Source organism: Oncorhynchus mykiss, chromosome 1 (assembly GCF_057628025.1).
Source record: "Oncorhynchus mykiss isolate SJ-2025 chromosome 1, ASM5762802v1, whole genome shotgun sequence".
In the NCBI taxonomy this organism is placed as follows: Eukaryota; Metazoa; Chordata; class Actinopteri; order Salmoniformes; family Salmonidae; genus Oncorhynchus; species Oncorhynchus mykiss.
The window spans coordinates 25,922,313-25,946,169 of record NC_143022.1 but is presented as its reverse complement, the minus strand read 5'-3'; the positions used below and the strand labels follow the sequence as shown (position 1 = coordinate 25,946,169).

The window sequence follows — 23,857 nt, the reverse complement described above, 5'->3', positions numbered from 1 at the left end:
TTCACATAATTTTTCCAACCTACACTGTGAATGTTTAAATTATGTATTCAATATAGACAAGAAAAATACAATTTGTGTGTTATTAGTTTAAGCACACGACTTGTCTATTGTTGTGACTAAGATTATCAGATACATTTTATGACTAATCTATGCAGAAATCCAGGTGATTTATAGCAACTGAGCCATAAACTAGAATGGTAAGTGCAGGTCAATATCTGTGCAGATCATATTTGTGGTATTTAACTGTTGATTTTGAAGAATCATATAGAATGTCAGGAAAAAGTGTCAGCTATCCCAAGTGCCCCAGGTGTAAACAGCACACTGCACTGGGGGACAGTGTTCCCTAGAATCAACACATCAACCTTTGTGAGACAGTTCACATAGCTGAGCCGCTCCTATTTGAAAAGCCGGGGTAGACTTGTCTCACCTTATCCAGACACCTCAAGTAGCAGAGCAGCAATTGCAAACATATTGGCAGCTGCAAGAGTGAGAGAAGCATGAAGGATGAGTGAGTTTATTACTCATATTCATTAACAGTATATTCCTTGTGCAGTTGTTTGAGGTAGGGTACTGTACATCAAAGCTGACAATAGTTCAGGGATGACAAAGCCTCACCCAGTATGAGGTAGACAGATGGCCAGTCAGTGTCCTCCATAAGGTGTTCCAAGACCTTCTTCAAATCAATTAAGAAGCCATGTCTGTTCAGAAGAGGTCAGAGAAAAAATAAAACACATGAATTGCAAATTGTGTGTGTGTGTCATGTACTCACTGTATAAAGTTATCCATGAACAGGTGAGCATGGGTCAGGATCTGAGTGGGAAAAACCCAAACAAAATACACCATTGGTCTCTTCTCTTTCCCTGCATAGCTCATTTAGTATCCAGAGAGAATGTCTCACCAGAAGGATAATGATCCAGTTGAATATCTCTCTATAGTTTGTGAAGTCAACATGTTATTGTGACAAAATGAAGCCTACATGTTATTTGGTCAATAACACTGGGGTCATGGGAAGATCTGGAGACTTTTGGTATACTTTTAATATGAATGTGTACCAGAACATGTCAATGTCTGGATGTGGTTCAATGGGAGGATCAGAGCCGGAACTGCCATTGGTATGACTCTTCCTCTTCAAGTGAAGAATAGGAGTAGTAGGAGTTCAATGCCATACAACTCTCCTTCCGTGGCCTCCAATTGCTCTTAAATACAAGTAAAACTAAATGCATGCTCTTCAACAGATCGCTACCTGCACCTGCCCGCCTGTCCAAAATCACTACCCTGGACGGCTCTGACTTAGAATACGTGGACAACTACAAATACTTAGGTGTCTGGTTAGACTGTAAACTCTCCTTCCAGACCCATATCAAACATCTCCAATCCAAAGTTAAATCTAGAATTGGCTTCCTATTTCGCAACAAAGCATCCTTCACTCATGCTGCCAAACATACCCTTGTAAAACTGACCATCCTACCAATCCTCGACTTTGGCGATGTCATTTACAAAATAGCCTCCAATACCCTACTCAACAAATTGGATGCAGTCTATCACAGTGCAATCCGTTTTGTCACCAAAGCCCCATATACTACCCACCATTGCGACCTGTACGCTCTCGTTGGCTGGCCCTCGCTTCATACTCGTCGCCAAACCCACTGGCTCCATGTCATCTACAAGACCCTGCTAGGTAAAGTCCCCCCTTATCTCAGCTCGCTGGTCACCATTGCATCTCCCACCTGTAGCACACGCTCCAGCAGGTATATCTCTCTAGTCACCCCCAAAACCAATTCTTTCTTTGGCCGCCTCTCCTTCCAGTTCTCTGCTGCCAATGACTGGAACGAACTACAACAATCTCTGAAACTGGAAACACTTATCTCCCTCACTAGATTTAAGCACCAACTGTCAGAGCAGCTCACAGATTACTGCACCTGTACATAGCCCACCTATAATTTAGCCCAAACAACTACCTCTTTCCCTACTGTATTTCATTTATTTATTTATTTTGCTCCTTTGCACCCCATTATTTTTATTTCTACTTTGCACATTCTCCCATTGCAAATCTACCATTCCAGTGTTTTACTTGCTATATTGTATTTACTTTGCCACCATGGCCTTTTTTGCCTTTACCTCCCTTATCTCACCTCATTTGCTCACATCGTATATAGACTTGTTTATACTGTATTATTGACTGTATGTTTGTTTTACTCCATGTGTAACTCTGTGTCGTTGTATGTGTCGAACTGCTTTGCTTTATCTTGGCCAGGTCTCAATTGTAAATGAGAACTTGTTCTCAACTTGCCTACCTGGTTAAATAAAGGTGAAATAAAATAAAATAAATAAATAGACACAGGCCTCAGTTTCTGCTGCAGACATCTCAGCCTCTGTGTTGATTGTGTCACAGCACATGAGACCAAGTTCAAAAGTCAAATCAAGATATCCACATAAACTTCTATCTGGAAAAAAAGCAGAGTTATAGTGCTATAATCTTCATCAATGTAAAAATTACTTGATAAAAGTAGTGAATTTCACTGTCTGTGAAGCAATTTGCATAGTGATTATTAGGCTACTGTATATTATTTGCCCTTGAGACACCAGTCTACGTTGTCGATTACGTGAGGCATTCATTCAATGAACGCAATATTGTTCCTCACTGTCTCTGTCGCAACATTGTTGCTGTATTTATGAGGGATATCATGAAAATAACCATGTATTAATAGGGTAGTCGGTTCTGACCTGACATTAATTGCCTGGAATTGATTATCTTTCTGCAAATCATTTGAACATGAATATCACACTTCTCCATGTTCACGATGCACGCACCTTCCCTTTCACGTGCTAGGGAGAAACTCAATTGAATAGTTCTCGCTTTCTCTCGCCTCCCCTGCTTCTCAAACTCCATTGGATGAGAAAGGAAGAGCGCCCTCCCCTCTGACCTTCTCCTCCAATGGGTTTTCAGAAAGAGGCGAGGAGAACGCGATTGAGATTATCCCCAAAATATCAACCCTCGGTTTTGCATCCGTGACTAGATTGGGCTCGAGCAGCACCGAAAATGTACATAAATCATCATTTGGTGGGTGCTAATATTTGTCTTATTTCCCACATGTACAAGTGTGTATTAATACGCATCTGTGAATTAGTCATTTGTTTTCTTTCCATATCCCAACTCTCCTGGAGGCACCTTCTGAGAGTGGTGTCATGGCCAGGGTCTGCCATTATCAACTCTGACCCTGGAACAATTAGGATTACGTGCCTTACTCAAGGTTACTGACCCATCGCTCTAATAGCTATGCTACCGGCTGTCATGCCAGCACTTCATTCGTCAGGACAGGTTGTAGGCTACACTTACGCTTTGGCTGAGTACTGAAAAGCTGGGACCCTGTAATGCTAATTAAAGCTAACAAAATCAACCCAATTTCCTTTCCTTAGTGGTAACTACAATAATGAAATCTGATCACTTATTCAGCCAAAACAGGCCAGTGATGCATGAGTTGGATACTGTCTGAATATCAAGTATTGATCGCAAGACACCATTGCGATTCTGTAGGTTTCTCTTCAAACATTGATGTGACACCTTGTAGCCTACATTAGTAGGCTACATATACCCAAGTCACAATGACTGCTCACCTATCCTCTAATTCACCACCTTATTTAGATTAAAAGGCAATCACTTTCAAGCTGGATGAAAATGGGGGTTTATTGGAAAAAAAAGAAAAAGTTAATTCCACAATATACAATTTAAAAAAAAATAATCCTGCAAACAACTTCTACAAAGCAGAGATGTAGACAAAACAATATGGTGATGATGTAGAAACAACAGATGATATCAGTAGGTGAGCTGAAATGGTTGGATCAACATTTCTCCTGCCAATATCACAAATTTGCTACCATCAAATAAATCCATCATTTGGAACTGGGTCTGCTTCTGATCTCTGTGAGCAGTGTAGAACTGGCTAAAACTGCAGGACTCAGTTGATCGTGAGGACATCACTCTGGATTTCATGGCTCAGCTGGGTCTGTAAATCACTCAGTTTCTTTTTCAGCACTGCCAGAGCAGACATGACGATGGTCTCCGGTCGCAGTGAGCCACACGTCTCCACGTTGTAATAGAACCTGCAAGTTTGTGCCACAACAAATGAACAGTGACATCTCTACCATCTTTCCTACTGATCATTATTCACCATCTTTTGTCATCACATACTGCTTTAACACCATCAAAACCTGTATCACACAGTCATCATTGGAATGCGACAGTTGACACTGAAGGACACAAATGCTCAATAACAGACATGTAATTCAATACATTGGTACTGACTGGTAAAGAACCATTTAGACTCCAATTAACTGATACTCACCTCTCAGGTTTGCCATTGGGGTCAAAGGGTGCTTGCACCTCATCCTCCTCAATCTCTGAGTATTCACTCTTTGGCCTGAGACAGAAAAACTCTGGGTCAATTCACAGTAACTCTCCCCCTCACAGAATACGGTCATGGGTCTCCATTAAGAACATTAAAATGTAACCCACCATTCCTCTGGCCGTGGATAAACAGTGTGCCTCAGTGCATTGTCTGGGTCATACTCAAAGGACACCCCTGCTGTAGGGTTCCACTTGGCATGCTCCTTGCCAAAACCCTTTTTGGCATAAGCTCTGAGACGCAGCTCCTGACCCTTCCTAAGCTTCACCAGCAAAATGTCTGACGAGAGGAAGGAGGCAGAGCCAAGATGAGGAAGAGGGCAGAATGATAATGCGAGAGCGGCAATGAATGTAAGAGACCAACTATTTATAATAAAATACTTTAATAGAAAACCATTGGAAAGAGCAGCCTACCATCCTGTTCAACATAGTCATTGGGATCATTGTCTCGACTCTTGGAGGTCACCTAAAGATCAAATAAGATAAGTCAACTCGCTTCCGAACAAAAGGAAAATCTGTATGTGAATTACTGTTGAACTGAAGCGCACTCACAGGAATGACTCGAGGGTGGTTGGACAGCAGGTCTCGTGAGGTCACATGGCGGGTCTGGTCCTCTGTGCAGCGAACGTCCAGTGTCAGTTCAACAGAGCATTCTGGGCAGAAATCGTCACATGTACAGTCCTGCGGTAGACGGGAATAGGTGAAAAGACTTAGTGGTTTTATCTTCAAGTGTGCATGGCTGGCAGCATAACTTTCAGCCATTGTCTGGTCTTCATCAGGTGTCCAAATGCTTACTCTGGAGTACTGCATCTTGTCCACAACATCATCACTGGTAAGGGGAATAAGACCTGAAAAATGTGACCATAGACTGAGTTAGTGATCAGTACAATATTGGTATAAAAGGAGAAAAAAACATAGAATCTTATAATAATACATTAACTACATACCCACTCTGTGAGCAATAAACTCGTCGTGGATCACAGAAGAATTTGCATCAATTTGAATCCAATCAATAGCTGAAATTAAACAAGGACATGAACACTTCCAAAAATATTAATCATTGTGGGGACTGGGGAGAACATGACTAACAAATGTCTACACGTTCATGAGATTATAACAACCACGGGTGATGCTGCATCTTACCTAGTCTGATTAATCAGGCTGTAATACACAATTGGTATATACACAGCCTGACACAAATGCCTGCAAAATCATCTAAAATGTTCCTTACAAGCCAGAATGATGAATAATATTACATTTAAAAACGTACTCTTTGTCTGTGCTGTTAGTCTTTCAGCTTCCGGTAATATCAGAAAATATCCACAGGAAAGTATTGTTTACCCAACTTTAGAGAGACGGTAATATGCCTCTATAAAAAGTTGAGTAAACAATATTTTCAGGTGGGTACTTTGTCTCAATTTTTGACAAGAGTAATTGCAGACTGCAATTAGGGGCATTTCTGATATGAAGTTACATCCATTGATGCTCGCCATTGGTCTGTGGACATTTCTTTCGCTTCAGGGACATCAGTTGTTGACTGTAGCAATGTAGCTGAGCCTAACCCCAACCCTTTTCCTAACCTCATTCTCCTAAACCTGCCACGCCAGTAATGATCCTAACCAGCCACGTTAATGATCCTAATCTCAATTCAAATTGTATTTATCACATGCGCCGAATACAACAGGTGTAGTAGACCTTACTGTGAAATGCTTACTGTCAAGCCCTTAACCAACAATGCAGTTAAGAAAAATATTGACTAAATAAAAAGATCAACAATAAAATAACAACAAGGCTATATACAGGGGGTACTGGTACCGAGTCAATGTGCAGGGGTACAGGTTAGTTGCGGTCATATGTACAATACCGGTCAAAAGTTTTAGAACACCTACTCATTCAAGGGTTTTTATTTGGACTATTTTCTACATTGCCAGTTTCATCATAGCACTTGATGGTTTTTGCGACTGCACTTGAAGATACTTTCAAAGTTCTTGCAAGGTTCCGTATTGACTGACCTTCATGTCTTAAACGGTTCTTGATATAATATGGACTTGGTCTTGTACCAAATAGGACTATCTTCTGTATACCTCTACCTTGTCACAACACAACTGATTGGCTCAAAACGCATTAAGGAAAGAAATTCCACAAATTAATTTAACATCTGTTAATTGAAATGCATTTCAGGTGATTACCTAATGAAGCCAGTTGAGAGAATGCCATGTGTTATTTCATCGCCGAGCAGTTGCCATACCAGGCGGTCATGCAACCAGGTCATGCTCTCGATACAACTGTAAAACTTTGAGGATCTGAGGACCCATGCCAAATCTGTTCAGTGTCCTGAGGGGGAAATAGGCGTTGTTGCGCTCTTCACAAATGTCTTGGTGTGTTTGGACCATGATGATCGTTTTCCTGTAGTTCACAATCATCTCCTTTGTCTTGATCACGTTGAGAGAGGTTGTTGTCCTGGTGCCACATGCTCGGAGTACACGTCCTGGTAATCCGCCTGGCCTTGTGAATGTTGACCTGGCGAGCGTGATCACACAGTCATCCGGAACAGCTGGTACTCTCACGCATGCTTCAGTGTTGCTTGCTTCGAAGCACACATAGTAAGTTAGCTCTTCTGGTAGGCTTGTGTCACTGTGCGGCTGGGCTTCCCTTCGTAGTCTGTAATAGTTTGCAAGCCCTGCCACAGCCGACGAGCATCGGAGCCTGTGTAGTAGGATTCAATCTTAGTCCTGTATTTATGCTTTGCCCGTTTGATGGTTTGTCTGAGGGCATAGCGGGACTTCTTATAAGTGTCTAGGTTAGAGTCCCGCTCCTTGAAAGTGGCAGTTCTAGCCTTTAGTTCAGATATTGCCCATAATGAATGGCTTCTGGTTGGGGTATGTACGTACGGTCAACAATGTCATTGATGTGCTTTGATGAAGCCGGTGTCTGATGTGGTATACTCCTCAATGCAATCGAATGAGTCCCGGAACATATTCCAGTCTGTGCTAGCAAAACAGTCCTGTAGCTGAGCATCTGCGTCATCTGGCCACTTCCGTATTGAGTGAGTCACTGGTACTTCCTGCTTTTGTTTTTGCTTGTTTGCAGGAATCAGGAGGATATAATAATAGTCAGATTCGCCAAATGGAAGGGGAGAGCGAGCTTTGTACACGTCTCTGTGTGTGGAGTAAAGGTGGTCTAGCTTCCCCCCCCCTCTGGTTGCACATGTAACATGCTGGTCGAAATTAGGTCAAACAGATTTGGTTTCCTGCATTAAAGCCCCCGGCCACTAGGAATGCCGCCTCTGGATGAGCATTTTCTTGTATGCTTATGGCTTTATACAGCTCATTGTCTGTGGTCTTAGTGCCAGCATCTGTGTTGGTAAATAGTCAGCTACGAAAAAAATAGAAAACTCTTGGTAAATAGTGTGATCTGCAGCTTATCATGAGATACTCTACCTCAGGTGAGCAAAACCTCAAGACTTCCTTAATATTTAATTTTGCACACCAGCTGTTATTGAGAAATAGACAACGTAGCTGTTCTTTTTTGCAATTGCACAGAAACCATCCAACTGTATATTATCCATGTCTTTGTTCAGCTATAACTCAGTGAAACATAAGATATTTGTTTTTAAAATCTGCCACAGTACTTATCCTAACCTATGCAAACAAATAATTTGTGTCGAGAAACCAGTATCATATCACCGGAATTGACCAATGGCAGGCACAAATTGGCGTACCTGATAAAGGAACGCCCACATCAAGAAACGCCCCGAATTGCATATTGCAAATTTCGAGCAGCTGAAGGAAACATCTCACATACAACCGGTAGAGTAAGTTTAAATTTAATTTTCTATAAACATTGTCTTGTAAGGACAATTTATTTACACGATTTAGCAGCTATTCGTTTCAGGCTGTATATACACTAGTACTAATTAATTATGTACAGACTGATTTAATCACTCTTACCTATTGTTGCAACTTCTGACATAAAGACACGTCGTATGGAATTCGCAACCCTGTATAAATAAGATAACACACGTGAAAGAATGAATGTGCAACTTTAGACAGTAGCAGTCTCTTGTAATAAGAATATGATCTAGCAGCAAGCCCTCCATGTCGTCGAGCACCACGACCCCAGATAAGAGCCAGGAGAGACAATGGTTTAAGCCCCGGTGCGCCACCCTTGCAAGCCAACTAACGTTAGCTAGTTAGTCACACGTCTGTTTCCATTGCAACTTATGTATTCATGTACAACGATCAAAACATTTACAGCTGTGATTATCAAGTTTATCGCAGGCGCGCTAACATTGGCTACCCTATCGCAAGCTCGCTAACATCTTTTTGATAATCAGTTGAATGGTTACTCACGACAGGTCGGTGTTCTCAATGACAAATTTAACATTCTCATCCGTCAGTTCTGTGATCTTCACTATTGGCTGGTTTGCATACGGCATGGTTAACGTATAAGAAAAGCAATTTACATTAAAGTTTACACGTCTTGTCGGTCTAAACAACGCCACCGGGAAGGCCTCAAATTGCTTACCGCTTATTGGCCGAAATAAATCAAAAGTCTGATTGGTCAGTCGTGGTGGGCGGGTTCTTTTTAACATCCGGGTCACACCCCGTGACGTCCAGAAATATGTTCTAAATTTAAAAAAAATTGCACCAAGATAAAATCCATGCAGTGTTGTTAACGCATTGTAGGAACTCCTAGAGATAGGTGTTAATACACACAGTATATATCTAAAAGATTTGTTTCTTAGTTGACACTTTCCGATTATGCTTTGTCCTCATCCTAAATCAATTTGGGTGAAAAACAAATAGAAAATTGTTCTGTTGTAATTAATCTGTAATTTATTTATGAACTCTCAATGGAGCCGAACAAAAAATGTTTCAAATACAATCACATTTTTGTGTCCTTTATACAAAAGGGATAGGAGTGGGTATGAGGGAAAACCAATTGAAACACAAACTCCTAACTGGCAGAGATTAGAGGGGATGGTGGAACAGAAATAGCCATCTTGTTTCACCGTCTCTGGTTAATTCCAGTTAGATTTTTCAGCTGAAAAATAGAGAAATCTCCAGTCACTACTAAACACACAAAATACAATTGGAACTAAACAAATGCAGTGCCTGGTATTATCATTTAAACAATGCAGAATTTTGGGGGAAAAAGCCACCTAAGGTTACAAGCAATGAGGCTGTGCGTGTTCAAGACACAGATACAACATATCTTCACAATGTCTAGAGAAGCGTTTAAGCTGTAAATGTGTTATAATAATCCTTTATTTTGTGCATCTCAAACATGCATATTCTCTCTAGCATCCTCACCGTAACAGCAGCTCCCATAAGCCCCTGCACCACTGCTTCTCCTGTGGATGCCACCTACAGGACTCAATAGCAAAAGATGTCAATTACACGTATTGAGTTCCCTTAATATAGGTTGTATACTAGTGAGGTCTTTCTAATGATTTATAAATTTTACATTTCATTACTGGTGACCATTTACCTACACTACCGTTCAAAAGTTTGGGGTCACTTAAAAATGATTGTTTTTGAAAGAAACACTTTCTGCCCATTTAAAATAACATAAAATTGATCAGAAATGCAGTGCAGACATTGTTAATGTTGTAAATGACTATTGTAGCTGGAAACGGTATATTTATTTTTAATGGAAAATCTACATAGGCGTACAGAGGCCCGTTATCAGCAACCATCACTTCTGTGTACCAATGGCACGTTGTTAGCTAATCCAAGTTTATCATTTTAAAAGGCAAATTGATCATTAGAAAACATTTTTGCAAAAAGGCTTTAATGATCATTTAACCTTTTAAAATAACTTGGATTAGCTAATACAACGTGCCATTGGAACAAAATTTTTGCCGTTTCCAGATTCAATAGTAATTTTACAACAAATGTCTACACTGTATTTCTGATCAATTTGATATAAATTTAATGGACAAAAAATGAGCTTTTCTTTCAAAAACAAGGACATTTATAAGTGACCCCAAACTTTTGAACGGTAGTGTATATTAAGAGACTATACACAGCCTGAGGAAATGGTAGTACCCGTTTGGTGGTGTCGGCCATGTTGACAATATCCTGTATGCGGTTGTCAAGGAAGTTCCAGGTGTCCTGGAAGTCTTCTGAGGAGTCCTGTACCATCACCAGCTCTGTGGTGTTATAGATCCCGGTCAGTGCAGCTCGTTTTGTATACCAGTTCAACTGAGATGAGAACAGAGGGAAAACTGAAAAAATAGGATTTTGATAAACAGACACAGCATAGTGGTTGTTGACAGACTATCCTAAAACCTTCGTCATGATGGAAATATAAATATTTGGATTAGACAAATGTCAGTAGCACACATGTAAAATAGGGATATTATAGCGCATAGGAGATGGATTAAAGGAGTAAACTGTGCTAAAAGAGAGAGGGAGAGGTGGTGAGTAGTAACCTTTGCAGAGGCAGGCCAGATAGTATGAGGTGATGATGAAAAGGGGTGAGGAAGACATGGGGAGAGGGGTATTCAGGCGGAGGGGATCGACTCACATCTGTGGAGCGGTCTCCAGCATAGTACCAGATATCATCCACCAGGGTGGAGAGGTGCTTCAGACTGTTTGGTATGTTGTGTGGCAGAAACAGAATACTCAAAGCCTGGAGAAAGGAAGATGTACTTTAATCAGCAGGGAAAAAATATTTGTTAGAGTGTAATAAAAAATAATAATTGGGAGAGACTAAGAATGTGGATGGCAGTGATACATTTCTAAGTAAGCTGTATGGCACATTTGTGCACAGCTCATAATGGCTGGAACTGAGAGATCGGAATGGCATCAAACACATGGAAACCATTTGTTTGATACCACTCCAACTCTTCCGCCCCAACCATTACCACAAGCCAGTTCTCCCCAATGAAGGTGCCACCAACCTCCTGTGGTGTACAGGTGTAATAAATGGTTGCCTCTATTAATGTGTCAAAGACGTTACAGGATTAGGCTACCTTATATCAAGGAGTAGCTTGAACTGGTTCAAGGTGAGGGGATTAACTGTCAGTTGTCAAGGTCTAGGGCACATAGGGCCCAATTGTTATACTGTGTTGTGTGCAAGATACCTGTGGCCAATTATTTATGTATGGGGTCAACATCCTCAATCTGGTTTCCACTGCATCCCTAAGAAACTCTGCAGTTTTCTTTGGTCTGCAAGAAAATCTGCAGTTAACACATGCTCACATACATACCAATAACAAATCACATATGAATCCTAACTGCAATATCATTCTTCCACCTGCTAATTTTAGAGTGTGGGAACTTACTCTGCCTGACCAAGTTGGACCTGATTGTGATGCTCTGCCAGTTGCTTTGTTAGCTGGGTATTGGACTGAGCTATGAAGTGCAGGACCAGGTCCCCTGCCCCATTCTGGAACATTCCACTGGAGGCTGCTGAGAGACCCAGGGTCTGCTCAGAGGAAAACAGTGATAGGAAAGCAACAATTATATTTAGTCATATTACCTTACACTCTCTAACCTCTCCATCCACACAACTACAGTGAATCCAACATCCCTAAACTCACTAACCTCAGCTCCTGCTGAAATGGCTTCAACAGTCCAACCATGTAGTGGGACAAAGTCCAGCGCAGCATTAAGGATGCGCACTTGCAGTTGCTCCTCTGTTTCATAGTCTTCTCCTTGTTCTCCACTCTGGTCTACATAACTGCACCATCAAATCAAAGTTTATTTGTCACGTGCGCCGAATACAACAGGTGTAGACGTTAGTGAAATGCTTACTTATAGGCTCTAACCAATAGTGCTAAAAAGGTATTATGTGAATAATAGGTAAGTAAAGAAATAAAAACATTAAAAAGAGTGAAAAATAACAGTGGCGAGGCTATATACAGTAGCGAGGCTATATACAGTAGCGAGGCTACATACAGACACCGGTTAGTCAGGCTGATTGAGGTAGTATGTACATGTAGATATGGTTAAAGGGACAATGCATATGATGGACAGAGTAGCAGTAGCGTAAAAGAGGGGTTGGTGGGTGGTGGGACACAAGGCAAATATCCCGGTTAGCCAATGTGAGGGAGCACTGGTTGGTCGGGCCAATTGATGGTAGTATGTACATGAATGTATAGTTAAAGTGACTATGCATGTATGATAAACAGAGAGTAGCAGCAGCGTAAAAGGGACACAATGTAAATAGTCCGGGTAGCCGGACTACCCTCTGTAGTGCCTTGCGGTCGGAGGCCGGGCAATTGCCGTACCAGGCAGTGATGCAACCAGTCATGCTCTCGATGTTGCAGCTGTAGAACCTTTTGAGGATCTCAGGACCCATGCCAAATCTTTTTAGTTTCCTGAGGGGGAATAGGCTTTTTCTCGTGCCCCCTTCACAATCGTCTTGGTGTGTTTGGATCAATCTAGTTTGTTGGTGATGTGGACACCAAGGAACTTGAAGCTCTCATCCTGCTCCATTACAGCCCCGTCAATGAGAATGGAGATGTGCTCGGTCCTCCTTTTCCTGTAGTCCACAATAATCTCCTTATTCTTGGTTACGTTGAGGGATAGGTTGTTATTCTGGCACCACCCGGCCAGGTCTCTGATCTCCTCCCTATAGGCTGTCTCGTTGTTGTCGGTGACGTTGTCGTTGTTGTGTCATCAGCAAACTTAATGATGGTGTTGGAGTAATGCCTGGCCATGCAGTCGTGGGTGAACAGGGAGTACAGGAGGGGACTGAGCACGCACCCCTGGGGGGCTCCAGTGTTGAGGATCAGCGTGGCAGATGTGTTGCTACCTACCCTTACCACCTGGGGGTGGCCCGTCAGGAAGTCCAGGATCCAGTTGCAGAGGGAGGTGTTTAGTCCCAGGATCCTTAGCTTAATGATGAGCTTTGAGGGCACTATGGTGTTGAACACTGAGCTGTAGTCAATGAATAACATTCTCACATAATTGTTCCTTTTGACCAGGTGGGAAAGGGCAGTGTGGAGTGCAATAGAGATTGCATCATCTGTGGATCTATTTGGGCGGTATGCAAATTGGAGTGGGTCTAGAGTTTCTTGGATAATGGTGTTGATGTGAGTTATCAGCCTTACAAAGCACTTCATGGCTACGGACGTGAGTGCTACGGGTCTGTAGTCATTTAGGCAGGTTGCCTTTGTTCTTGGGCACAGGGAGTGGTATTACAGACTCAATCAGGGACATGTTGAAAATGTCAATGAAGACACCTGCCAGTTGGTCAGCACATGCCCGGAGCACATGTCCTGGTAATCCTTCTGGCCCCGCAGCCTTGTGTATGTTGACCTGTTTAAAGGTCTTACTCACATCGGTTACGGAGAGCGTGATCACACAGTCGTCCGGAACAGCTGATGCTCTCATGCATGCTTCAGTGTTGCTTTCCTCAAAGCGAGCATAGAAGGGATTTAGCTCATCTGGTAGGCTCGTGTCACTGGGCAGCTCTCGGCTGTCCCTCTGTAATAGTTTGCAAGCCCTGCTACACAAGACGAGCGTTCGAGATGGTGTAGTATGATTCAGTCTTAGCCCTGTATTGACGCTTTGCCTGTTTGACGGTTCGTCTCAGGGCATAGCAGGATTTCTTGTAAGCTTCTGGGTTAGAGTCCCACACCTTGAAAGCGGCAGCTCTACCCATTAGCTCAGTGCAGATGTTTCCTGTAATCCATGGCTTCTGGTTGGGGTATGTAAGTACAGTCACTGTGGGGACGACGTCCTCAATGCACTTATTGATAAAGCCAGTGACTGATGTTGTGTACTCCTCAATGCCAACGGAAGAATCCTGGAACATGTTCCAGTCTGTGATAGCAAAACAGTCCTATAGTTTAGCATCTGCTTCATCTGACCACTTTTTTATAGACCGAGTCACTGGTGCTTCCTGCTTTAATTTTTGCTTGTAAGCAGGAATCAGGAGGGTAGAGTTGTGGTCAGATTTACCAAATGGAGGGTGAGGGAGAGCTTTGTATGCGTTTCTGTGTGTGAAGTACAGGTGGTCTAGAATTTTTTTCCCTCTGGTTGCACATTTAACATGTTGATAGAAATTTTGTAGAACCGACCACTAGGAGCGCCACCTCTGTGTGAGTGGTTTCCTGTTTGCTTATTTCCTTATACAGCTGACTGAGTGTGGCCTTAGTGCCAGCATCTGTCTGTGGTGGTAAATAAACAGCCACGAAAAGTATAGCTGAGAACTCTCTAGGCAAGTAGTGTGGCCTGCAATTTATCACAATATACTCTACTTCAGGCGAGCAAAATCTAAACTTCCTTAAATTTCATGCACCAGCTGTTGTTTACAAATATGCACAGACCCCCCCCCCTTGTGGAGTGTGCTGTTCTATCTTGCTGGTGCAGCGTATATCCCGCAAGCTGAATATCCATGTCGTCATTCAGCCACGATTCCGTGAAACATAGGATATCACAGTTTTTGATGTCCCGTTGGTAGGATATTCGTGATCGTACCTCGTCTAATTTATTGTCCAATGATTGTATGTTGGCGAGTAATATTGACGGTAACGGCAGCTTTCCCACTCGCCTCCTGCGGGTCCTCACAAGGCATCCCGCTCTGCGTCCTCTATACCTGCGTCTCCTCCTCTTGCAAATAACGGGGATATTGGCCCTGTTCTGGTGTTTGGGGAATGTCCTGTGCTTCCTGCTTGTTGAAGAAAAAATCTTAGTCTAATCCGAGGTGAGTGATCGCTGTCCTGATATCCAGAAGCTCTTTTTTGCAGTAAGATACGGTTGCAGAAACATTATGTACAAAATAAGTTACAAATAACGCAAAAAAAAACAGAGAACACAGCGTAGACGGTTGGCATACACACGTCAGAAGTAACGTAAGAACAAAATGACAATGTTGTTCCAGTTGCAATGTAAACTCTTGCGGACAGATGCACGTAACAAATTGTAGCATCTGTCAATTGGAACTTTGTTCTGGTACTCATGATTTTTCAGGTGTGGCCAATAGCCTGGCTGAGAGTTACGGTTTAGACGGGTGGAGATTTCACTAATCTCGTTAGTACATTTTCTAACAAATCTCCCCCAGAATTTATTTGAGCATCTGACACACTAAAGATGTTAGTTCTGGGTGTCCAAGATCAGCAGCAATGTCACAATGTGGTATGGTAATGTTATGCATTGGTACGGTGTGTAAGTGTCAGTTTGCAGTATCATCCTAACCTGATGTTGGGCTGGGGAGCCTCCTCAGCAGTAGCAGCTTCCTGCGCTGACGTGGCTGTGTCATGTTCAGATGGGTGAGCTTGATAATGTTTGTGGAAAGTTGTAGTCGGGGATGCGGTGGAGGATGTAGGGACTGGGATGGACTTATCCTTGTCCTCCTGAAGCCGAAGTGCAGCACCGTGCAAGCCTCGTCTCAGGCCAGTACACTGGGGACTGGATGTTTTTGGAACCACCACTAGAATAAATAATCAGAGAAAGATGCTGTAATTATGTTCATACTGAATCTTTGCATCCTGTGTCCTGAGCACATGTATTAGCTTAACTTATACTGAACAAAAATATAAATGTCAAATATTTTACTGAGTTAGTTCATGTAAGTCAATTTAAATAAATAAATTAGGCCCTAATCTATGGATTTCACATGACTGGGAATACAGATACCTTCAAAAAAAGGTAGGGGGATGGATCAGAAAACCAGTCAGTATCTGGTGTGACCACCATTTCCCTCTAGAAGCGCGACATCTCCTTCGCATAGAGTTGATCAGGCTGTTGATTATGGCCTGTGGAATGTTGTCCCACTCCTTTTCAATGGCTGTGCAAAGTTGCTGGATATTGTTGGGAACACGCTGTTGTACACGTCAATCCAGAGCATCCCAAACATGCTCAACGGGTGACATGTCTGGTGCGTATGCAGGCCGTGGAAGAACTGGGACATGTTCAGCTTCCAGGAATTGTGTACAGATCCTTGTGACATGGGGCTGTGCATTATCATGCTTAAAGCGGCAGATGAATGTCATGACAATGGGCCTCATGATCTCGTCACTGTATCATTCAAATTGCCATTGCTAAAATACAATTGTGTTCGTTGTCTAACTTATGCCTGCCCATACCACAACCCCACTGCCATCATCAGGCACTCTGTTCACAACGTCGACATCAGAAAACCGCTCGCCTACACAACACCATACATGTGGTCTGCGGTTGAACGTACTGCCAAATTCTCTAAAACAATGTTGGAGGAGCCTCATTGTAGAGAAATTAATATTTAATTCTGGCAACAGCTCTGGTGGACATTCCTGCTGTCAAGCATGCCAATTGCAACCTCCCTCAATTTTAGACATCTGTAGCATTGTGTTGTGACAAAACTGCATTAGTGGCATTTTGTCCCCAGCACAAGATGCACCTGATTAGCTTCTTATTTACAATGATGGCCTACCCTGGGCCAAACCCTAACAACGCTGGGCCAAATGTGCGCCACCCTATGTAACTCCCAATCACGGCCAGTTGTGATACAGCCTGGAATCGAACCAGGGTCTGTAGTGACGCCTCTAGCACTGAGAAGCAGTGGAGAAAGGCTCAATAACAGCGACGTAAACAAATTCATGCACAACATTCTAGAGAAAAGCTTTTTGTGCGAAATAAAAATATCTGGGATATGTTATTTCAGCTCATGAAACGTGGGACCAACACTTTATATTTTTGTTCATTATAGTTGCCAAATAATGGGTGGACTCGCCAACCTCTCACAATTTAAGGGGTCAATGATTGCATACTAACGTTACCTAGCTACGTGTATTGCAATGAAGAGCTTAATACTTGCAGTTCTGATAACTAAGTTAAATGTTTTCTTGCGCTGAGATGTAGCTTGCAATGAGTAGTTAGCCAACATTATGTAACCTAATTCTGTCCTTCATTATCACCTTCTCCGATAAGTGTGTTCCCATTGGTTGGCTAGCTAGTTAGCAAGCTCTCTTGCGATTTAGACCTAAATCAATCTACACGATTACCAAAAAAAAGTTCCTGAGCTAATGTCTAGACTAAGACCAACTAGCAAGTCTTGGCTCACCGCTGCCAAGACATCGAAGGGCTCTTCCAACTCGAAGTCCTTGTAGCAGCGCCGCCATATCTAGCTACGAACTGTTTTTTGAAGATATCAGACGCGTCATTTTTACGCGACTCTCTTTAAGCAGCACGCAAGTCGAATATTTCCCAGTTGTTTTGACCGAGGCAATTGTTTTGACCGGAGAGGTAAGTTAGCAAGCAGGTGATCTAACTTTGACCTATTTAATGTTCAGAATTCTCAAAGTGAAGGCGGAATTACTACACGTTTTGTTGAGTTTGCATAGCGAAAACATAATTTTTGATTGGAACTTTTTAGCTTATACTGGCTAGCGTTAATGAACTTCTATGTCACGCCGTTACTAGCTGGCTGGTTGTCACAAAGACAATTAAACGAGGCGATAAGACCAATATCATTTATATAACACAAGTTGGTTAAATATGTTTGATGGTGTCTGTTTGACTGGTAGTAGTGTCGTTTGCCAGGTTTCTAGTCGGTTCTAGAATATTACACATTTCATGTGTGTTTATTATGAGGTTGGATTCTAGCCCTGAACTACAGAGACAAGGTGCTGGCTGTAACTAGTCCTGAAAATGTGAAATCCTAACATAAATCAGTAAAGCATTGTGTATTGTTTATGTTTCGCAATCATTCAGGTCATGTGACTGCTGCTATCAGGGTGCTTTAGTCAAAGATGATCTATTATATTGACAAGATAGTCGAGTGACCGCTCTAACAATGGAAATGCATGTCCTCAAAGATGGAAGGCAGGCGAGATCAGTGATAGGGCAGATACGCGTGTGAATAACAGGTGCACAACTCTAATATAAGTTGCCGAAATGCCACATGCGTCAACTTATATCACTGCATTCGTAACAACCTAGCCATTACGAAGCATATTTTCGATCAAATAAACCCCAAGTAGCAAATTAGCAATACATTTTTTTAATTGACCTGCAAAAAAAATACTAAAGGGAAAGGGGGGTACCTAGTCAGCTGTACAACTGAATGCGTTGAACTGAAATGTGTCTTCCGCATTTAACCCAACCCGTCTGAATCGGAAAGGTTCGGGGAGCTGCCTTAAATCGACATCCACGTCTTCGGCGCTCTGGGAACAGTGTACAAGGACAGATTTTGCAATGAGTAAACCCTATTGCTTCGTGTCTTCCCCTGGTCTAGTAAAACTCCTGTCTCCCTGCTGTGTTATCAGCAGGATGTCCACCCACTCAGATAAGTCAAGTCTGATAGGAGAAGCTGTCCTGTGGTGGTTTCTTTAGTCGATTTTAAATTACATTGAATTAATTGATTGCTGCTTTGCAGGAGGACATGGCAGACCTTGGTGTGAAAGCAGGAGATAAGGTGCTTTTGGTGTGGAGCCAGCCTTCGTCCCCAACAACCCTGAAGGAGCTGGCAGAGAGTCTAGGGGCCATGGTTGGCACCGATGGCCGAGTGTCCCTGGAGAATATGGAAAGACTTATGATGTGTAAGTTTATTATCTATGCGTATTCATCTGTAATTTGTTTATTTTTATTTAACTAGCTTTCCTGCAACATTATTTTGTTGAAATAATAAATCTAGTTGATTGCACCCAAATTGCCATTTTTTAAATTATAGGATTCCTGTAATGTTCAATAAATATATTAAGTAACTTCTGATTTGGACCCCCCCCCCCCCCCCCCCCCCCCAATGAGTAAGACATGAGGATTACAAAGAAATGGTCAAAAGCCACCCACGGATCCCCCCAACAACCAGTATACAGTATCAGTTCTCTATGTCTAACAAGTAGTATGGAGCTGCAGCTCTGAGTATTGTTTTTTCATGTTATGTCATGTATTCCCAGTGAGTTTGGTGATTTCCCTCCCTGTTGTTCGGTTTATGTCCCATCCTACATCCTGATATTATCAAGTTCTGACCACTAGATGGTGCTGTTCTGTATTTTTTGTTTTGTTATGACAGCAATCCATGCTTTCTACCTTTTTTGGCATTTGTGGCACAAATCCAATGCAAGTTAGTAGCTAGGTTTCCAACCAATTTAGCCACAGATTTCCATCTAAATATTTTAGAATAAAGAAAATATGCGTATTCTCCCAGCAGTGGTGTATCCACCAAACGGACATGTTGTGGATAAAAATCCGTGTGTGACGACCTGAATAAAAATCAAAAGTTCAACGTGTTTCCAAAACTCTACCGATTAGTTTTATCACAAACTGTTGTGTTAAATAGCAAATGTGTCTACTATTCTGGTCTTGGCACGTGCGCTCTAGGCATCAGTTTGCAGATAACCTACTGTAGGGTATTCTACATGATGAGATTATTAATTTGTCAAATGGCAGTCAAGCATCAATCATCATGTCACCAGAATATTATCAATATTTATTTGAAAGGAGCTTCAAGATCACCATGTACTTTCACCATCGTGAAGTTCATCTATTTCATCTGTAGCCTAATAAACTGCATGGTTTCCCGAATTGTAGTGGGAGGACCACACAACATATCATCTCGTAAATCCAAGTTTACTTCAATATGATGGTTATTATATAAATATTTGCGCATAAAAGCGTTTCCACTGCCATTCTCGTATAATTCATTTAACTGACACAAAAAGATCCCACCAGGTCGAACAAACAAATTCTGTTGGCATTTAAAAACCTAAACGTCCTGTTTCCATCACAGCTGTCATGATTTTAAAAAAAAAATACGGTATGTCTTTAATCGTATAAAAACTGTGGATGGAAACGTGGTTAATGGTACTTAATATTAGCAGTTTCATGCTTCATGTCCAAATCATCCTAAAGTATCTTACAATACATTTTATAACTAACTCAATAGCAAAAATGCTATTATAGCTGGCGTTGACTTGCATTGGATTTGTGCCACAAATGCAAAAAAGTTGCAGTTTGGCAAAGTAAACAAAACCAAAACCTTACCCTGCTTACAGGGTAAGGAAACCAATATGTATTTTTCCCTTTAACATTGAGGGGGGCTTTTTGACGTGGAACGACCCACATCTGGACCCACATGTGGAACGACCCACATGTCAATGCATGGGTTTAAGAACAAGCATAGGCTAAGTGTTGTAACAGATCCTCACGTGAATGAGTGTCACTATAAATCAAACTTTATTTGTCAGAAATTACCTACTAGCAAGAACAGCACCATCTAGTGGTCAGAATATCAGGATGTAGGATAGGACATAACCCTAACTGCTCCATACTACATACAGTACTTGTCAGACATGGAGAACTGATACGGTATACTCGTTGTTGGGGTGGGTTTGGCGTGGGGGTCCGTGGGTGGCTTTTGACTATTTAGTTGGATTCCACATGTCTTATTATTAGAAAAAAAAGTTAGGTTCAAATCGGATGTTGGGTATATAAACAGAATACAGTTGGAGGAATGCAAATCTTATCTGCTTTTAACTACAGGATTTTTTTTTTTAAATCTGAGCTGGTGGGTGTCATGGGTGTGAACATCCCATGTCTGATATGTCTAGCTATATATACAGTTGTTATGAGGGCATCGGATTGTACAATTTTATTAACTACATGCTCTTTTCTCTCCTTTCCTCAGCTTCACATGCAGCATCAAGCTACGACTGGGTCCTCTCAAGTGTACTCTCTGACAGCTTTTCTGTCCACACCTCAGAGACACTAGCAGAGATGGCCAGAGTGATCAAACCTGACGGAAAACTAGTGCTTGAAGAACCTGTTACAGGTAAGAAGGTGCAAAGTGTTTGAGTGTCCTGGTCATGATTGAGGACACATAGTAAAGGACTCAGATTCTTGACACCTGTCCTTAGGAACTGATGACCAAAAAGTGAGGACTGCTGAGAAGCTTATATCAGCCTTGAAGTTGTCTGGCCTGGTGTCAGTGACTGAGGTGAGTAAACCAGCACTGGAATGTCATAGATTCACTCCTCCGGGCACTGTGTACTTTACACATTTTTTCTTTACCCACATTGACAGGTCAGTAAAGAACCTCTGACCCCAGAGGCTGTGTCTGCCCTGAAGACATACACAGGCTTCCAGGGTAACACTCTATCCAGGGTGCGCATGTCTGCTTCTAAACCCAACTTTGAAGTGGGCTCTTCAAGCCAGCTGAAGCTTTCCTTTGGGAAAAAGACCTCAAAACCAGGTATGTGGAGTTCTCTTTCCTTCTGTTCACATTTCATAGTATTCCTCCTGGTCTCCTTTGAAAATGTAATTGATAGTCCCTGGGTTCGCGCCCAGGCTCTGTCGTAACCGGCCGCGACCGGGAGGCGACGCACAATTGGCCTAGCTTCGCCCGGGTTAGGGGAGGGCTTGGTCAGTAGGGGTGTCCTTGTCTCATCGCGCCCCAGCGACTCCTGTGGCGGGCTGGGCGCAGTGTGCGCTAGCCAAGGTGGCCAGGTGCACGGTGTTTCCTCCGACACATTGGTGCGGCTGGCTTCCGGGTTGGATGCGCGCTGTGTTAAGAAGCAGTGCGGCTTGGTTGGGTTGTGTATCGGAGGACGCATGACTTTCAACCTTCGTCTCTCCCGAGCCCGTACGAGAGTTGTAGCGATGAGACAAGATAGTAGCTACTACAACAATTGGATACCACGAAATTGGGGAGAAAAAGGGGTAAAATTCAACAAAAAAAAATTTAATTGATTTTTGTTTCAGTAGACAAACCTGTACTTGACCCCAATGCTGCCAGGGCGTGGACCCTGTCAGCCAATGACATGGATGATGATGATGTGGTGAGTGATTGATTGATTTGTGTATTTTTTTAGTTTTTATATTTCTCTGATGGTGATTCTCAATATGCCACTCCCTTGTCTTCTCAGGACCTGGTAGATTCAGATGCGCTGTTGGATGCAGATGACTTTAAGAAGCCAGACGCATCCTCCCTCAAAGCGCCCTCCTGTGGTGACGGAACCACCAAGAAAAAGAAGGCTTGCAAGAACTGGTAAGAAACACCCCTCACTCTTTCTTTGGTTCCAGAAAAGAGGGCTCACCCATACACCAACAAGTTAGTTGGCATCATCACAAGTGATAAAGTTCAACTGATTATTGAATATCTCTAGTGCAAATATGGAGATAATCACACATGGTTGCCTTGTATCATAACTATTCTCTTGTAAATGTCCCCCACAATGAAATTGGGGAGGCGACTGGATTTGTCTCCAGATTGAAAATGTGAACTTTGAAAGGTCACACCCCTCACCCTGTTTGACCTTAAGTCATGAAATTCAGTACATAGGGCCCTCTCCCCACAAGGAACACATTTGCCTCAGGGACCCATAAGGTCAGATTTTCCACCATTTTAAATTTTGTAAAAAAAACACTCTGCTGGCACCAAATGAGTGGTGTGTGTGTATATATATATATATATATAATCTATGGACAAAGGTCTCTCAATTTAATATTTTCCGGAATAGTACCTGGCCATTATTGACCAATAAACATGGGTGTGGTCTGGCACAAATGTATATAAAATCGGTCAATGATATTCATATTGTAACACAATTTTGGTGCATATGTTGCAAACACTCAAGTATCAACATATGCGAGGACATTCATATCAACCACACGGTGACGCTATAACAAGCAATGAACATGTTTAACGCAGTGCTGAAATATGACTCTAGCAAACCTACGCATTATTCAACACAACTGGCCTGATTTTAACAACTTGGGTGAATGATGCTTCTTGCCATAGAGATCTGGCATTTACAAAATGACACTTAGTCCAAGGGGGTCGCTGCATCATTTGTGGGGGACGGCATGCTTACTGTTGCCTTGTTTGTCATTACTCCTATGTAGCTCATGTGGTCTTGCTGAGGAGTTGGAACAGGAGAGCAAGGGTGCCAAGACAATCAGCAAACCCAAGTCCGCCTGTGGAAGTGTGAGTGTCACTCTTTGCCCATATGCAACCACCATGGCTGTCAACACCAGCATCTTTGTGAAGCCAGTTTGTAATTGTTGACCTGATCTTTTGACCTGTATTTCAGTGTTACCTGGGCGATGCCTTCCGATGTGCCAGCTGTCCGTACATTGGGATGCCTGCCTTCAAACCTGGGGAGAAGATTGTACTAGCCAACACAGGGCTAAATGATGCCTAGGAACAACCACAATATATACTTTCTGGAATATCACATTCCTTACATCATTCTAACCTCCCACCCCCTGGAGTCAATGACCAATGCCAGGTTCTCACTGAGATGGTCAGAATGGCTCTTCTACATCTCATGTTTGAAGTAAATGTATTTGGAGTAGCGAAACAATCCAGGTTACAGGCTTATTTGACCATGCACAAACTGTTCCTGGACATACAATGAAGATTTCACAGGGCACTCACCATATTAACATACAGGTGTCCATAAAATGTCAGTTCAATTAAGTGTGTATATTACTATCTGTATTGTTTTCTACTAAAATAAGTCTTATTAAATGGGAAATCCTGAAAATAGACTAAGTCATTTACAGACTCAATGAC

At 42.3% G+C, this 23,857-nt stretch overlaps 3 protein-coding genes across 9 annotated transcripts; 1 reads left to right on the top strand and 2 right to left on the bottom strand.

The window, feature by feature from the left end:
- Positions 1 to 3,667: 3,667 nt before the first annotated feature.
- On the bottom strand, positions 3,668 to 9,112 carry polr2c (RNA polymerase II subunit C). Its single transcript, XM_021594543.3, has 9 exons — positions 8,755 to 9,112; positions 8,353 to 8,402; positions 5,350 to 5,418; positions 5,198 to 5,250; positions 4,955 to 5,083; positions 4,817 to 4,868; positions 4,514 to 4,682; positions 4,344 to 4,418; positions 3,668 to 4,101 (listed from the first exon to the last, which is right to left on the bottom strand). The coding sequence occupies exons 1-9, from the start codon at positions 8,994 to 8,996 to the stop codon at positions 3,957 to 3,959; spliced, it is 984 nt and encodes a 327-aa protein (XP_021450218.3). The 5' UTR covers positions 8,997 to 9,112; the 3' UTR covers positions 3,668 to 3,956.
- On the top strand, positions 6,246 to 23,839 carry ciapin1 (cytokine induced apoptosis inhibitor 1). Of its 6 annotated transcripts, none has more exons than XM_090188906.1 (9): positions 6,246 to 8,216; positions 18,719 to 18,881; positions 20,969 to 21,112; positions 21,198 to 21,277; positions 21,364 to 21,532; positions 22,045 to 22,118; positions 22,206 to 22,327; positions 23,185 to 23,266; positions 23,373 to 23,828. In XM_090188906.1, exons 1-9 carry the CDS (start codon positions 8,046 to 8,048, stop codon positions 23,481 to 23,483), a joined length of 1,116 nt encoding a protein of 371 aa, XP_090045032.1. In that variant the 5' UTR covers positions 6,246 to 8,045; the 3' UTR covers positions 23,484 to 23,828.
- coq9 (coenzyme Q9 homolog (S. cerevisiae)) lies at positions 9,218 to 17,542 on the bottom strand. Of its 2 annotated transcripts, none has more exons than XM_021594616.3 (9): positions 17,405 to 17,542; positions 15,559 to 15,793; positions 11,959 to 12,094; positions 11,697 to 11,839; positions 11,496 to 11,580; positions 10,937 to 11,041; positions 10,456 to 10,611; positions 9,718 to 9,771; positions 9,218 to 9,448 (listed from the first exon to the last, which is right to left on the bottom strand). In XM_021594616.3, exons 1-9 carry the CDS (start codon positions 17,460 to 17,462, stop codon positions 9,413 to 9,415), a joined length of 1,008 nt encoding a protein of 335 aa, XP_021450291.3. In that variant the 5' UTR covers positions 17,463 to 17,542; the 3' UTR covers positions 9,218 to 9,412. The 2 variants fall into 2 exon arrangements, with proteins under 2 accessions (XP_021450291.3, XP_090070692.1); XM_090214566.1 differs by having other exon boundaries at positions 16,000 to 17,516.
- Positions 23,840 to 23,857: the final 18 nt, after the last annotated feature.

Bases quoted from the DNA above. Each gene is read 5' to 3' on its own strand.
- ciapin1 (XM_021559670.3), top strand. From the start codon at position 8,046: ATGCAAACAAATAATTTGTGTCGAGAAACCAGTATCATATCACCGGAA. The intron at 21,533-22,041 runs GTATGTGGAGTT...TTTTTGTTTCAG, and splicing joins GAAAAAGACCTCAAAACCAG to TAGACAAACCTGTACTTGAC. The intron at 22,328-23,184 runs GTAAGAAACACC...ACTCCTATGTAG, and splicing joins AAGAAGGCTTGCAAGAACTG to CTCATGTGGTCTTGCTGAGG.
- polr2c (XM_021594543.3), bottom strand. From the start codon at position 8,996: ATGTTAAAAAGAACCCGCCCACCACGACTGACCAATCAGACTTTTGAT. The intron at 8,403-8,754 runs GTGAGTAACCAT...TTATTTATACAG, and splicing joins ATTGAGAACACCGACCTGTC to GGTTGCGAATTCCATACGAC. The intron at 4,102-4,343 runs GTGAGTATCAGT...ACAAACTTGCAG, and splicing joins CCCAATGGCAAACCTGAGAG to GTTCTATTACAACGTGGAGA.
- coq9 (XM_021594616.3), bottom strand. From the start codon at position 17,462: ATGGCGGCGCTGCTACAAGGACTTCGAGTTGGAAGAGCCCTTCGATGT. The intron at 15,794-17,404 runs GTGAGCCAAGAC...TATTTATTCTAG, and splicing joins CCTTCGATGTCTTGGCAGCG to TGGTGGTTCCAAAAACATCC. The intron at 10,612-10,936 runs GTGAGTCGATCC...TTCTCATCTCAG, and splicing joins CTGGAGACCGCTCCACAGAT to TTGAACTGGTATACAAAACG.